The 16,671-nt window shown below is 38.4% G+C and overlaps 1 protein-coding gene across 1 annotated transcript in view; it reads left to right on the top strand.

Moving 5' to 3' along the window:
* Window positions 1-16,671, top strand: part of HMGCLL1 (3-hydroxymethyl-3-methylglutaryl-CoA lyase-like 1) — a 58,410-nt gene that overhangs the window by 17,316 nt on the left and 24,423 nt on the right. Inside the window, exons 6-7 of the mRNA XM_009999270.1 lie at window positions 5,025-5,088; window positions 9,532-9,720. Of these exons, the coding sequence (XP_009997572.1) occupies window positions 5,025-5,088; window positions 9,532-9,720 (253 nt within the window). The remainder of the gene's footprint in view (window positions 1-5,024; window positions 5,089-9,531; window positions 9,721-16,671) is intronic.

Genomic DNA, 16,671 nt, shown 5'->3' with positions numbered 1-16,671 from the left:
TTTATTGTAGTAACAGTTTTGTTTTTAGAGAAGTTATTTTCTAGAACATAGTTCACAATTTTAGTGTTCTTAGGGCATTCTAAAATAACAATAACTATAGGATTCACTTTGAATACCATATATATTACTTGCAACTGGGCACTACATACATAGAGAGGTTTGTTTTTTGGTGGGATTTTTTTTTTGTTTGTTGTTGTTTTTTTTACAAATCAAATGTGGAAAAAAAAAATCCTGGCCTTTTTTGCACATTTCGGGCTTGGCTTGGAAATTCTGTTTCTAGAAGAATTTCCCTTCCCTCTTCTGATCTTTGTATTTCCCTTCTCCTTACAGTAAAGTTGTCTGTTTTTAACAAATGGCTTCCTTTACAAAGAGTCAGCATATATATCAACCTTGTATCATGAATGCAACAAATGATAGGCATATACATTTTAGCACAAACATCCAATAAAAATAAATACATCTGCAGTGAACATGGTAAATTATGCAAACTTACACTATAATAATAAACAGGAAACAGCAGCATCTGAGTCTGCAACTGGCTTCTCAGGAGGCTCTGTGCTTCCAGCTGTGGTAGCAGCTGTGGATCTGGCTCTTGGAGCTCTTGCTGAAACAAGCTGACAAAGGACTGATTACAACACGGAGTTAAGTTTCTACTTGGATTCATTTTCCTTTTAACACACTTTGGTTATGAAAAGTTTGCTCATTTACCCTGTTTGTGGTTTTATATTCTGCATTTCAAAGTCATTGGGCTGGTGTGAAGATTATCACCATTCCTAGTGACCTTGATCGTGGGGACCTTATAGTGTCTCTACCATTTGTGGAACATTGCAATTCAGTTTTGGCTTACTGGAAGAAATTGAAAACTCTCTTCCTCCTCCTTCTCCCTCCCCATCCCCAGAGCCTTGCAGCATTTTTGTCCAACATGTTACACAGTAAAGCTGTTGGAGTTTTTTTTTTTAATTGTTTGTATATGCAAAGAAAACAGTTTAGGAGAAAACTAAATTATACTCACCTGCAGTTAAATCTGCAGACAAGAGACTGGGTAAATTCTGCCAGGTGAAACATGTAGAGAATTTATTTTTATTAAAGAGAGGAATTCTGATTTCACAGAACCTCAGTGAGTAAAACAGTGTTTACCCCTGTGTTCCTAAAGCAGCTGTATGGATACATTCACTTATTACAGGTCCTTCTTTCCACCTCTGGTTGCATGGGCTCTTTTCTTGATTGCATGCTTAAGACACAGTTAAACTACTAGAATGTCTGGCCTTGATTCAGCAAAGATTTAAGCACATACTTAGAAATAAGCACTTCCATTGCAGGCTCTGCTTTGTGAACTCCCAGATACTTAGTTCTGCTCTCATGCCGCAAAGTGTCTCTGGTGAATATCCTGAGACTGAGACAGTCTTTTTCATTTCAAATTCTTTTTTCTCTCAGTGCTGCCATCTTTTTAGAAAACAGCTGTATTCTCCAGCTTAATTGAATCCCCAAATTAAATCCCAGTTGCCTCTCTAACTCACTGCTCAAACTCCTCCCTCTTTTTCCCTCTGCTGTTTTGTTGGGTTTTTTTTGCATAGGGTTCTTTTCCTAAGGAGAAAGAGATAGAGTATGCCGTTCCTTCTGTCACTCTCTTCACACCCTCCCCTCCTCTAATCCTTTCTCTTTCTCTCCACTGTCAGAGCAGCAGGAGTTTCTTGTCTACTTTCCATCTGTACCCCTTCCACTTGCCCCAGTGACCTCATGTTCTGTTCTTCCTCTTATTTCTCCCCTCCCTTATTCTCTTTCTTAACCTTTCACTGTTCTCTGGCTCTTTTCCACTGCAATATAAGCAAGGATTTGCCTCTTAAAAATTGCACCTTTGACCTTGCTTGGTTCTTCATATCATATCTCATCGCCTATCTCCTCTTCATTCCTAAGCTCATTGAAGGCGCTGTTTATAATTACTGTCTGGAGACCCTCTTCTGTGATTCCCTCCTAGAACTCCTACACTTTGGCTTCTGTTCCTTTCTTGCAACTGCAACTGCTCTCACCAAACTCCCTGATGACAAGATCTCAGAAACAGTAGTCTATCCTCATTCTTCTTGACTTGTCAGTAGTGTTTGCTGCAGTCAACCAGACCCTTCTTTCAACTTTCGTCTTTTGTTGCTTTCTATGGCTATTTTCTGCTTCTTCTTTCTAAACAGTTCTTCAGTGTATTCAACAAAGTTGTCTCCCATTTTGGAGGGGTTTGGGTAGAAGTCTGGGGCTCTGCTTAGCCTGTAATCTCTTATGTTTTTATTATGGGTTACTTATGGGTTATTTTATACACAAAAAAGAATATTCAGCAACCAAACATATCTGTAGATAACAGATCTACCTTCTTATTGAAATATGTTTCCTCTCACTTAAGCTTATTAATTTGGAACCATATAAATGCAATTACAAAGCATCTCACCCAGCTGTGCCTTAAGTCTAGATGTCTTGGCAAATGCCCAGACCAGACACATGGTTATCTTCCCTCTTCCACACAGACACGGGTGTTTTCTCCTCTCATATGCTAGACTCTTTGTACTCCTGCTTAGCTGTTTGGAGTGCACTTCCTTCTTTTAGGGGGTCTTTTTAAGTGTTTCACCTTCTTTGTCACTGCCATCAACTAAGTCCCATTTTTATTGCTCCTGTCCTTTCTGCATGGAATCCCAATGCCTTTTTTTTTTTTTTTTTTTTTTTTTAAGAAATGTAATGTTATCACCACATACCTACTTTTTATGTCAATTCACTAGTGAAAATATTAGAAAAAATTCTGTCAAGCTCATCCTTGATGAACTCTACTGAAAAACAGTTCTTTCATTCTCCACAGGACTTTGTTCTCTCTCTGGTTCTTTACCTGTCAAATTCTTCCAATAATCCCTGTTTTCTCCAGTTTGATATTGAATATCAGACACCCAGATAGATGATATCTTTCATATTTTTCTTGTTTAAAATTTCAGTCTAGTCACAATGGTGTAAGCATGCAGAGAGTTCATAATCTTGAACAGATTTGTACATTGTAGTAGGCAGATTGCTCAGGTCACCACATACTTTCATACCCCAGCAGGCCCATCTGAATTATGTGAGCTCAGGCAAGTTTCTGCTCACTGGTGTGAGCCACAGGGAGTATTCCCTTGTTCTCTAGATACCTTTTGGCCTGCTTTTACTTTTCCTTACCCTACTCTATTCCAGATGTCATTCATGCCACATTAGCTCTACCAAATGCACATCATCTTGATCTAACATATGTAGGTGCTAAGGAAATGTAAAGATATATGCAACTAGAGGGAACGTGTGCACATACATACTGTATGTTTTGCAATTACTTTGTATTAAATATGATTCTTGCTCACTTTTTCCTAAATGTTGTTGCTGATGTTGCAAAGTACTTTCAGTAAAAGTCTGTGTATTCACTGGCTCTAGACACTGCAATATTATGTAAAAAGGAATCCTTTTGGTCTAAATTTTTTCATACTTAGTTGCATTTGAAAAAAATGTATGCATAAAAAAATCAAGGAGTTTCATGTCACTGAAAAGCAGGGCAGTGTTTAACTGTTAACAGTATCTCAATTTTTATCATTAATATAGATAACATTTAGAATTTCAAAACTTGAACAGTGACATCTAAATTGGGGGTGATATTTAATGAAGTCCATGGCCAAGTTTCAAAAACCTGGTTTTCATAATGTCATACAGATAATTGAAATCATGTCTAACAGGCATCTGGACTAAAATTATGAGCAGAATGTAGTGGACCCAACCGCTTTTCTGGAACCAAAATTCATTTCCATTTCTTTGTCAGGACTAATCAAATTCTTTTTAGGGTCAAGGTTTGCTTAATTTTTACTGCTATTTTCAGTGTGCCAACACTGTATCTTCATATAAGAGATCTAATATGTTCTATGCTTTACAATATTTACTTTTTTCACAGTTTGTTTTTGCCTGTTACTCATCCTAATTTCACATTTGATTAGTTTCTCCTTCAACTGCAAAGAAAAGGTACATCCATTACCCTAAGGACCTTGACTACATACAAACTGTGATCTGTTCAGTTTGCATTATCCACTGTGTAATTTTTGCATTATATCCTTTATTGTTGAGGGAAAGGGAATGCTGGGGCATCTATGAAGTCTCTTGTTCTTCTATTAAGCAGTTGAGCAACCTCCCACTGGGACAGGGGCTCTGCCTGCCTCTGAATCTGTTGTAAGTCCCTCTACAGCCACACTTGGCTGTTTGAATGAATGGCTGAATGGCTGTTTCTGGTTAGTTTAATCCTATTCCTAATCAATTTAAGATAAACAATTAGAAGTTTAATTGGAATTTCACGGCTCGTAATAGCTATAAAAAAAAGAAACCGAATTTTAACCTAACACAGCATTGAAACCAAACAGTGGAGGCTTGGTTGTGGCTTTCAATTGTTGTGTTTTGTGGAGCTGATAGCTGCTGAGAGACACAGCTTGGCTACTCAGTTTCTTCTTGTCCCAAGGGGCACTGTGACAGATATGCCAGTACAGAGGGAGAGAGTGAAAGCTCCCACATTCACCCAGTTCTAATGACTCATGGGATGGTTGGGTTGTTATAAGTCGCTTGTGTCCAAGTGTTGCTCTCTATGATCCAGGTAGGTAGCACAGGAAGGAAATGATATCTTATTCTGAATTCCTTGTGAACCAGGCAAGGCAAAACTTGAGCTGTCTCTTCAACTTCAAAAGGAAATGCCAACAAAAATTGAAGCCTCCTGCAGCAGCACTAGCTGGGCTGCATTGCCAGTCCTTTACAGCTTGAGATGTACATTAAGCACAAATAAAGTTATAAATCTCTAATCTGTGATTTAAGTTGCAATTTTAATTATGCATCTGCTACTTTCATCTGATATAATTTTAACTTTTCATTCAAATATGTATTCTACATTGACTTACTTAAATATTAAAAATTGTATTTAATCTTTTTAAAAGTGTAACATGGGTGGATACAGATATGCATATATGAAACAGAAGTATCTTTGTGTGTTCTTTTTATTGTAGGTATGTGTCATGTGCATTGGGATGCCCATATGAAGGAAACATAACACCAGCTAAAGTGGCAGAAGTAAGAATGAACTTCTGGCTTGTCTTTTTAATGAATCAAAAATACATTTTCAAATGTTCTAAGTAATTTTTTCTACTTAATCCTAAAAAGATCTTTAATGGATAAAGTTTAAGAAAAACAAACATAAAACATAGCTAATACTAAAACTGTATGCCTAACCTCGCTCAACCATATCCAGTCAAATCTAAGGAAAATAGTATGTTTTGATTGTTACCAGTCATAAGGAAAAAATACTATTTCCTCCAACAAGAAGGTAAGGAAATGCTTAAAGAAATATGCTCAAGCACATGTGTCAGTGGACCATGTTGTATGCAATGATTTCCAGCACAACCTCTTGCCAAGGGTATCTGCTTTTAAATTCATTTTATGCTGGCATGAGCACACTGCGCTGTCAGCTGCTAGAGCCACAGCTACAACACTGTACTTATGGTGAGTGTCATGTCATTGACACATGAACCCAAACTCATTCCCAGTGGGATTTCCTACTACTTAACTTGTTCTACTGCCCCCTTTTCCCATTTAGGATAAAGGAGAAAAAAGATAATGTCTTAGTCCAGCCTTATTTTCCAGCAGAGAAAGAGACAAGTGAAACATTTTGCAGGTGGGCAAACGGCATGAAAGCCAAAGTGGACAGTAGAGAAAATTGAGAGAATTCAAGAGGCACAATGCAGAACATGATGGCCTTTCTCCTGGAGAAAGACTTTTCTGTTACACTTAATCACCGACTTTTGATGATTTAGCAGAATTTCCAAACCACTGTTTGTGCTTCTTTGTAACACTAGCACCTAGTCAACATTCTTCTGATTTATTGTGTTCTGCGTGTGTGGCTTTCAGGTCCCATTCTCCTGCATCTTCTTCTGGTATATGTTCCAGATGGAACTTGTGATAATGCTTCTCCCACAGCAGTCACATATACTCATACCCTTTGGAAACAAAAAAAAAAAAAAAAAAAAAGAAGAAGATAAAAACCCCCTAAATTGGAAGGTACTCAGTATTTCTAAATTAATTTGATTTAATATGAACTGAAAGTTACAAGTGACACAGCTTTAGTAAGAGCAGTGATGACAGATTCAGCTGTGCTGTTGGTAAATTGCTTACTGCAGTATCATGTTCCCCAACAGGCTTCTTTCCATGTGTTGCTTGTTTTTTAACTACTCTCCTTGCACAGAAGAGGTCCTTTTCAGTTTGCCAGTGGGAGTGCTACTTAATGTTCCAAACCTGCAAACTTTTACTCACACAGATACTTTATTTTCTCTCTAAATCCTAAAGCATAGCTTCCTGTGTACCTGTATTCCACAGTGTACGTATTCAAGAATAAAAGCTGCCTCATTAAAGTTGTTGAGGCCCTGATTCAGCATGCACAGTGTTTATATAGAACCACCTGATTAGCTGTTAATGGATTTTACATAAACACATGCACTCATCCTTTGCTAAATCAGAATTATCAAAGTTACTGGATGTGTTGCTAAACCCTTTTGGAGAGCTGCCTCTCTGGTCATCATCTTTCTCAGCATGGGAGTGTGTAACTCCCTTTGCATTGCAATCAGCAGCTCCAGTTGAAAAGTTTAGATTGTTTCTTCTGCAGTCTATAGCAGTGACTTTATTTCTTTTTTTTTTAAGCAGAAGATTTTTTAAATTAAGCAAAACAAATTACGAACTGTGGCTCGTTAACCAGGCTACATGCATTTCTGGCTTACTAGGTGCATAACTGCTTTACACACAGTTACCTAGTGAGCGCAAACTTCAGACGCCTTCAGACTTCTAGAATCTGTCTGGTACATTCATATGGCTCTTTATTTAAAAAAAAATATTAAAAATCTCATTTATTAAAATAAACTGCATAGGTATTTTTTATCACTCTGCCTTTTGTTGAAATGGAGTCACTATTTGCTATCCTGTGGTTTGTGAATTTCAACCTTAGGGAAATAAGGTTTGAAAGATGTTGGAAGCACTATATAATATCCACTCTGCCTTTTGTTGAAATGGAGTCACTATGACTCATGAAGACAGTTGTGTTATCCGTTGTCTTCCAGTCATATACTTGGCTGTTTTTATCTGTCTGCCTTCTTCTTTCTCTCCTTAGCTTTCTTTTAACCTAGAGCAGAGGATTTGTACAAGTATTATCCAGCATACACGCTGATCAGACTACGGAAAATATGCCTCTTCTTATTTGAATGTGGTTGGATTATTACAAAGTTTCCCTTGAAGCACAAGGACTGCAGTGTGTCTTTGTTACTTGCTTAAAATCATCTGTAACTCAATTATGACCTTTTGTATTCAGTTTAAGAGTATAGTTTTAGATGTTCTTTCCAACAGTAGGATTGTTCACATGCCTCTGAGGTTGCAGCTTTGGGTCATTAACTCCCATTTTGATCAATGCTTGGTGTCAGGGCAGTGCTCCCAAGGGGAGCAGCACAAGACTCATGCATAGTAAAACTGCTCAGTGATGCAGAACACAACCCTGTTCAATCAACAAAGCTGCAAGTTCGCAATCACATTCTGATTACACTGACAAAACAGTGTGTTCTCTTCTCCCCCATGCTCCTCCCAAAAATTCACATTGAAAACTTACAAAACTATAACTAAAGGGCTGACTCCTACTATTGTAGGATAGAAAATCCAATATTAAAAACTCCCATTTAGCTTACAAGCATGCACATTCTTGAAATTAAAGATAGATCTCCTTTCAAGGGTCAATTTAAGGTTAGATCATGACAAGTCAGTGACGGTGCTCAGCTTGTTTGCAGAGTTTCCCCCTCTCTTGTTTCATCTTTCAGAACTTAATTTTCAGAAGCTGGAAGACCTAAGGACTGAGCATGGAAAAGAAGTGAATGCAACATGATTTCTAGCAATGTATATAGTGTCTTTGTCATTACTAAAATGCTCATCTAGAAAAACTTTGAATCATGAATGAAAAAGAACATGAGGAAAAAAATGCGGTCTGCTTTTTTTACCTTGATCTTAAACAAAAATTGAAGACTGGGGGATTAGCCAGAGGTAATTACTACTTGCTGCAGATGATTTTATTTTTTTTCTTACAACAGTAGTCCAGTGAAAACACCTGCCAGATGCTGAGGATATAATAATATGCTGCAAGACAATATTTTTTGCAGTCTGGTGAATGTCCCTTTCTTAAACTGTATGTTGAATTTATGTGGATGCGAACCATGGGCTCTGACAAATACTTTTACTGCCTTTGCAGTAGTCATAGCACTTTCAAGCTTTAAGCAGAACAATTCAGGCTACTTGAAGTTCTTTTTCAGCTGTTCTTTGAATTAAGTGAGCAGCAATATTAATCCAGCACTTCCAAGACTGCTGGTACAGCACTTTGTCAAGCTTTCTCAGCCGTATTCACAGCAATCCCACTGATGAAGTCCTGGAATTGATTTAACAGCAGAGTGCAGTGCAACTCAAGTTGTCTTGGAAAAAGGTCATATTTTCTCATTTCTGAACAGTTAATTTCTAGATTGAGATTCCATTCCAGTGGATTGGCCTTTCAGGATCATTGACACAGTGGGGAATGCTAAAGAGGACAAACATGCTCAGCAACTGAAAATAAAGTGAAACCTTTTCCAAGTAAATTCAGAAGGTCTGAGCTAGAAAGTATATTCAATTTCTAAAGCAGTATTTTTGCTGCAGGCGTAATTTTATGCTTCCTAATATATGTCTTTCTCCATACAAAGAGTATGGGGCCAGAACTCAAATATCTGTCAGACAAAGAACTGCTTTAAAAAGTAATTCCAGAAACACGTGGGCACTACCTACATAAGTAAGAAGTATTTGTGCAGGTATTAAGAAAAATTTTAAATCTTAATGTCTAGAATGGTAAGTGTTACAGTTTTGCTTTGTTAGTATTTTAATGTTTGATTTCATGAAAAGCAAGAAAAATTATTAACTGCAACATGGTAAAACTTCAGTTTTCATTGATGCTTTCAGTGCCAAGAGAAAGCAAAATCAGGCTTCTTGTTAATTATTTTTTGTCTTTGTTCAGCCCTGTGCCTGGCTCTGTGTAATAAGCAAACAAAAGGGCAGGTCTTTATCCTGCACAGCTTTCAAATGGAAAAGTATACGAAGAAAACCAAACAGCTGGGAAATCCCTAGAGAGAGAAAATGTTGGGAAAGGGCTTGACAAAAACTTAATTCATAGCGTAAAATGTGGCTTATTTGGATTCTACAGGGGAGTCAAAAAGCAAGGTTTTGACAATTTTCTCTTGGTTGGTTATTCCATGGACAGAAGCAGAACTATACATTTAAAATAAGAGGATGGGACTTCCCTCTTGGGTGACAATCATCAAGAACTAATAGAGTTTCTGATACATAGGTCCACCTTGGTGGGTCAAAACTTGAAATTTGCACATAACTATGTCCTTTTTATTTTATGTTCTTAACCCTGTTTTATGTTCTTTCATCTTGATCTCTTTGTGCTTCTCTGTTTCTAATCAGGTATCTAAGCGGCTGTACAGTGTGGGCTGTTATGAAATCTCCTTGGGGGACACAATTGGTGTGGGGACTCCTGGAAGTATGAAAAGAATGTTGGAAGCTGTTATGAAAGAAATTCCTCTGAGTGCCCTTGCAGTTCACTGTCATGACACATATGGCCAGGCACTAGCCAATATCCTCACAGCCATACAGGTAACTAAGGTTCTCATTCTATAGGTATGATAGTAGCAGTCTTAGTTTAATTCAAATGCACAGTTAAAAAAATAAATCCAGCTTTAAGGAGATTACTAGAAAAGGAAAAGACACTTGCTAAACTTTCAGAAAGTATTGCTCATGCATAGGATTGTGTACAGGTATTACTGCAGTTGCTTTTTCAAGAAAATTTCAATTCTCTACTATGTTCAATTTCATACAAAATCACTAAGAAACAGTGGCATTTATTATATTTAATTGATTTTGGGTGAATGAGGGAGATAAACTATTTTTTTTTCTGTTGTCTCAAATTCCACTTTTCTTAGGAACATGTGCATGATAAACTAAAATATCTATTTTACAGAGTTGTCTAAATATAAAATAGAGTAATTCATATTGCAAGGGCATGTAGTGATAGGACAAGGGGTAATGGCCTTAAATTGTAAGAGGGTAGATTTAGGTTAGACATTAGGGTGAAATTATTCATTCTGAGAGTGGTGAGATGCTGGCACATGCAATACATGTTGCCCCAGGTTGTGGATTCCCCCCTCTCTGGAAGTGTTCAGGTCAGGTTGGATGGAGTTAAGAGGAACCTGGTCTAGTGGGAGGTGTCCCTGCCCATGCAGGGGCGTTGGAACTAGATGATCTTTAAGGGCCCTTCCAACCCAAACCATTCTATGATTCTGTGATTCTATGACAATTACATCTTGATTTCAGATGGATAAATCTAAATTATTGGTGATTATGTATACAGACAGAATAGTCTAGATAATTTTATCACTGTTAACATGCCTTCAGCATGTTTTTTTGTTTATCAATTATACCTCCTGAATAAGATTCACAACAACTTTATATCATATTTAATATATTTTCAACACTGTAGCTAAGTAATGTGAAATAGTGAATTTTCATAGGAGATATTTTTGCCTTTGTGTTCATGTATTTGTAAAAAATTGGACACAATGTAAGAAAGAGGCTAAAAGTTCTAGTGTAGTTTTTGTAAAGATACGATATTGAAAAATAATTTAATGTATACATGCATCCCTAGGGAGACCTGTCCTTACTAAATGTTACAGAATCAAAAGCTGTTTGCAAATCATAGGTCTATATTGTTCTGTTTTATAGTCAATGGCATCTTCTTCTTTCTTGCAATTCAGGCAGCCATTTTTAAGGTCAACGTTCATTTGTCCTGACTTGTTATTTTGGCAGAGCTCGTTTTCTGTTGTTTAGAAATAACAGCAGTGTGTTAATAGTATTAGTGATATAAGCAACAAGGAAATGTTTCAATAAGGCAATCTAAGCAGGTATTTTATTAAATACTGAATGACAAAATCTGGCGAAAATGTTCCAAGTTTTACAGTGTTCACTTTTGACCTTTACTCACTTTTACTGTTGCAAATGTGTGTATATGTACCATGGGATAATTAAATTGCTAGTTTCACAGTTAGTTTCAGTCACAGATGTAATAGCTAAAAGCATGAAAACCCCTGAGCATGGGAGGAGTTTGCCATAAAAATACTTGTAGCATTGTTTTTCAAACCCTTACAATAACTGCTGTCATGGTGCCTGCTAAACACGGAATGATGGCTATGCTTTGTTAACCCTAGTATTTATTGTAAATGATTAGTGTTTCAGGTTTACCTCCTACTCCTATATTTATTTATTTTTTTAATTTGCTTCTTAATTCAACCGTGTAAGAGTGTTGTGGTTTGGGACAACTCAATGACAAAGAAACAGCTCCATGGCTGCTCACTCAACTTCACCCCCGCCACACACACACTGGGATGAGAAGCACAAAGCTCATGGGTTGAGACAAAGGACAAGGAGGATTCTTCACTGATTAAGGTCCCAGGCAAAACAGACTCAACTTGGGGAAAAAACAATAATTTAGTTCCACACTAACCAAACACACACAGGACACAGACAACACACAGAGCAGAGCTTGCATATGTTACCCCACCCCTCCCTTCTTCCCAGGCCCAAATCACTTTGTTCCCAGTTTCTCTCCCTCCTTCCCCCCAGCGGCACAGGGGGACAGGGGATGGGGTTTAGAGTCAGTTCACAGGCTGGTGGTTCCTGTTGCTCCTTCCTCCTCAGGAAGAAGGATTCCTTACAGTCCTTCCCTGCTTCCCTACAGGGTCCCTCCCATGGGAGAGAGTCCACCACGAACCTCTCCTTCATGAGTCCTTCCCATGAGGTCCAGAGCTGCTCCAGCCTGGGCTTCCCACAGAGTCACAGGCTGCTTTGGGAACAAACTCCCCTGGCCCTGGGGGGTTCCAAAGCTACGCAATCAGAGTCCACTGGCAGCAAATCCTCTGGCCACCCAATCCAAGTCCACTGGCCAAGTTCCCCCCTCCTGACGCCTTCAGGGAATGTTCCACCATGTTCCTCCACAAGTGCAGACGCACAGCTGCCATCTTGCCATGGGTTGCAGGGAAACTTCTGCTTGGCCCCCTTCTTCCCCTTCTTCCTCCCAACCACCAGCACTGCTCTCCTTCCCCAGCCCAGCTCTCCTCCCTCCAGTCCTTCTCTGATCAGATGTTATCAGTTCTTCCCTATGTTAATCGCTGAGATGCGTCTATTGTCCCTCTAATGGCTCCTTGACTGGTTTTGGAGCCAGGGGAGCTTCTCAGCCTCTTACCAGAGCTACTTCTGTGGCACTTCCCTCCCTGCCAAAACCCTACCAAACCAAACCAGAACAAAGAGTTAAAGGTGAAAAACGTTCTTAGGTTCCTGATGTGCAGTTTAGACTAATTAACATGTAAATTCAAGAGAATAACAGACTTAAAAACCTCCCTATGCGGCCTTCTCTGGTTTCTGGGAAGTCGGGGGTGCCTGAGACCCTCCAGAAAACTTCCCTATATGCTCCAATTCTGCTACAAGTGCATGTGTAATGGTGGGATGTTTTTGGCTGTGCTGAGCTTGTCATAGATCTTGCCAAAAGTCCTTGATGAAGCAGGCATTACACAGTCTCTCTGGCTTTGTAGAAGCAGTTCTTTGGCTTGCTCTGAGGTAGGTCCCCGGGTTCTTGGATCCTCAATGTGTCACAACATCCTCTCCTGTCCTTGGTCAAGAAATGAGGCAGCTAACAGTGAATTATAGCTAAGCAGTACTATTTCTAAAACTGGGCAATCTTACAGGTCAGCCAGATGGAAAAGTGCCAAAGCCAGTGGATTAGAGTGCCCAGGTCACTTATAACCTCTGCTGTTAGGATTGCCTGTGCTTTCCTCTCTGCCAAAGAAACGTGAACAGGTACAGTGCTGGAGTAAAACCCTTTGTCTACAGCTCAGCAGTTCATTTCATAGCTGAGACTCTCCACAGATTCAATTCCTTACTCTTCCCCCTTTATGGGTCTGTGTAACTGATACAATATTTCATCATCAGTGAAATGTGTTTGAGGGGTGATAGAAATAATGGACTATGGTTATTGTTTGAAAACAATTTTAAAGAACATTCAGCATGCAAATTGCATTCTTCCTAAGAGATTGCAGACTACAACCTCAGACTGGGTACTGTTTTATTGTATATTGTATTTCCTAAGAATTAATGAATGACAGCTGGAAAGCCACAAATCACTCTACACTAATTCAGGCATTGCTTCGATGGGAGATCTCCTAGGAACGGAAAGAGGTGCTGGTGATTCAGTAAGTGATTTTTTATACAGATCACATTGTTCCATGCAGGATTATACTACCCGGAATATTTTCTTTTGTTTGGGGCTGATCCAAAGTCATCTAGAACTGACAAACCATATCTGTATAAGAAATTAGCAGGGAAGTAGTACTGTAATTTTAGTATTCGGTTTTATGTATGTTTTTTTAGCAAAAGGATAGGTAGTGAAAGATGGGGGAGAGATTAGCCAACTTTGAAAGGATAACTAATATTTTAAGTTCTTGAAGTGAATAATATAGATAGAAAGCATTGCCTAGAGAAAGGAAATCCACTTCCTTTTCTAAAGAGAGTTTGTGAAAAAATATGAGGAACACGAAGAACCAAATATTAAATATTTTAAGTAGAGACATGACTGCCTCTTGGTTGAGTGGTTATATATTAAAATATCAGAGTATATGATTTACCAAAGAGACAAATTCAGAAGATGGGAAGTGATGTGGTGATATAGTTACAGGTTGTGGTATTTTGAGTAAAATTACATATGTGGGTTAGCTAATGTGACAAACACAAAATATAGCTAAAAGAAACAGTAAAAAAATTTATAGGAAATTGTTACAGACCTCCAAGGGAGGGTAAAAAGATGGGTCAGGCAATTTCTGTGCTGGAGAGGCCCCAGTAAGGTACACCATTGATCTAGTGAGATTTGAGTTACCTTGACTATTAACTTCTGTAGTGTGTACAGAAATGGGTAAGAAAGGGGAAGTTTTTTAAGGGAAGTGATACGGAACTCTTCTCTTGCATAGCAGGTATAGTTGCCAGGAATAGCTTTGTCTGTTTTCATAGCAAATATCTGAACATGAAAAAGAATAAGCAAATAGGCAAAGAGGAGATCTGGCCAGTAGTGATAATTCAAGGAATGCAAAAATTGCATGGTTATCCCACAGAACTTTATCAAATTCAAATCACTAGCATAATTCATTAGTATAAACTGACCCCTACACTACTGAGATCAAACCTTAACTTAGAAAAAACAAGCATGAAACTTTAATGACTTACAGGGACCAGGAATTTTTACCACCTTGTGTAATCATTTTCATCTTGTTGGACACAATGAGATGAATGAGTTTGATGACTTGCCAAATGAAGTTACTTTTTATTGGTGCTTTCTTTTTCCAGAAAGTAGGAATTTTGAAATGAAATCCACACTTTAGTACCATAAATAGAATTTAGCAAGCCTCTAATTGAACTTTCATGGTTCAGATGGCAAGATCCAAATTTGCGAATACAGGTTTTCATTACAATAATAATCTATCCCCTTACAAAGAGTATAATGTTATTTAATTAATGTCTTTAAGATCCTTGAATTGTAAAGATTAAATACACTTTTTTTTTGTTTGTTTGGTTTGGTTTGGTTTTTAAGTCCAAATAGAAGTGTCTGGCTGCTGACCTCTTTCCTCCATCACTTAACACAGTAGATTCTAGCCTAGATTCTTTGGGCAACTCTGGAGGGACTAACCACCTTGCACATTTCTATGACTTCAGTTTACTGGTGTAGTAAGGACTACATTCACACAAAGGCACTCCATCTGGGTAGATTTTAAGTGCCAGAACCAGGAGAGGAATCTGGACATAGGTGCTAAAGTTCATGGTTTATTAATTCATAAGGATCATTGTGTTACAGGACTAGAGCTAACAATGGATAGCAGCTTGAAATGGTAGAGCCTACATTAGACACCTGAAAAAAAATGTGTTTAAAATTTCTCTTTTCCAGTCCCCTGCCTGAGCTACCCTGCAGCAGTGTTGCAATTGTGCTTGCTCCCAGTCTTGTAGATGCCTGATTCTCACCCTCATCTTCACCTGCTGGCTTTACTTCCTGGCTCAACCTCAGACCTGTCTCATCACTAGGGACCTGCTGGATGATCACTGGAATGTCTTGGTTACTGTCTCCAGACCTGATTCTTGTCTTGAATTTCTGACTTGTCTTCCTAATTGCTTTTAGGTGAGGTTGCTGCTACTGCCTGCTTAGCTGTGACTCCTGGCTCCTCTCTTGCCTTTATGGAGCAGTCTGTCCTTGCTACTACCTGAGAGAGTCAAGTACTTAGAGGAGAGACAAGCAACCAATATCTTGAGCCTTAAGGTCTGTTCTTAATGGCAAGTAATGCTTCTAAGATAGGGGATACAGGAGTTGTGAGGGTTAGCAGGTATCATGTGTTTTGATCTTGGACCTCAGCTGGAGGCTTTGTCTTGCAGAGAGGCAAGATATTGCCACTCAGTCATATTTTGAAAGCATATACTGGTGTCTGGGTGTACACAAAACCCCAACAGTTCTGCACTGGGAACCCTGCTGGGGAGAAAAGAGAATCCAAAAAGTCAACCTGACAAACTGGTGTCCGTGTCTGAGGGATGTCATGAGCTTCAACATCTCTTTTAGGTGCCAGACTTCTCTCTGTCATTCTCCTGTATTCCGGGGACTAACTCACTGAAAATAATATACCTATGATGGTGAATTTCCAAATTAATAGAGAATCTGTAGGAACATTGATTTAGCATTTGTATCCTGCAGTCAGTTCTTCCACCTTTGATTTGTCAAACTTATATTAGTAGATGTGTGCAGGGATGCAGGACTCATGCTGCCAGCTTATCTCAGGGAATGACTAGTATGTACACCTAGAAGCCAAGCAGGTTGGGAGCTCAAATGGGAAGAAGGTAAATACATCTGTATACTAGTTACGTATAAATTGGTTTAGGGTTTCTGGTGGTGATTTGTTACCTTTTACTGAGGTATGCATATAAGCACGCATGCAAGCATACACACAATCAGATTTAATATTTTGATTTAAAATGAAGCAACAGTATAAGTTTTTAAAATACAGTTTTCTAAAATTTAACACTGCAAAACCTCATAAGCACATTTTTCTTTGGTTTAGTTTCCATTAGTTTTATTCTGGTTTCTGAGTTCTAATTTCTTCTTTGCATTTCATTTACAAACAGATACAAAGTTTAAACAACTGTGTTTCTCCTGGATTTATGTTGAAATTCCCCCTTTTTTATAATTTGAATGCAAAACCATACCTGGGCTGTGATCTTTTGAGTGGTTGCTTGCACAGGGTCACAAAAATAAGAGAATTTTAAAGCTCAGTGAGCTTGGTTGCAAAATGCTGCATTAGAGAGAGCAATTAGGACATGATGTGAGTAAAAATAAAACAGTAAAACTAAAAACTCCTCATTCCCTCTTTTTCTAAGTATGATACAGCAATCCTGGGTAACAAAAAAGACTTTAATTGAGAACAAAGAAAGCAAGATTAACTCAAAGCATCTTTAATTCAGATATGCACAATT

This window comes from Chaetura pelagica, unplaced genomic scaffold (genome assembly GCF_000747805.2).
Source record: "Chaetura pelagica isolate M959 unplaced genomic scaffold, ChaPel_1.0 scaffold90, whole genome shotgun sequence".
NCBI lineage: Eukaryota > Metazoa > Chordata > Aves > Apodiformes > Apodidae > Chaetura > Chaetura pelagica.
The sequence above is the reverse complement of the archived record's forward strand: the minus strand, read 5'-3'. Positions and strand labels throughout refer to the sequence as shown.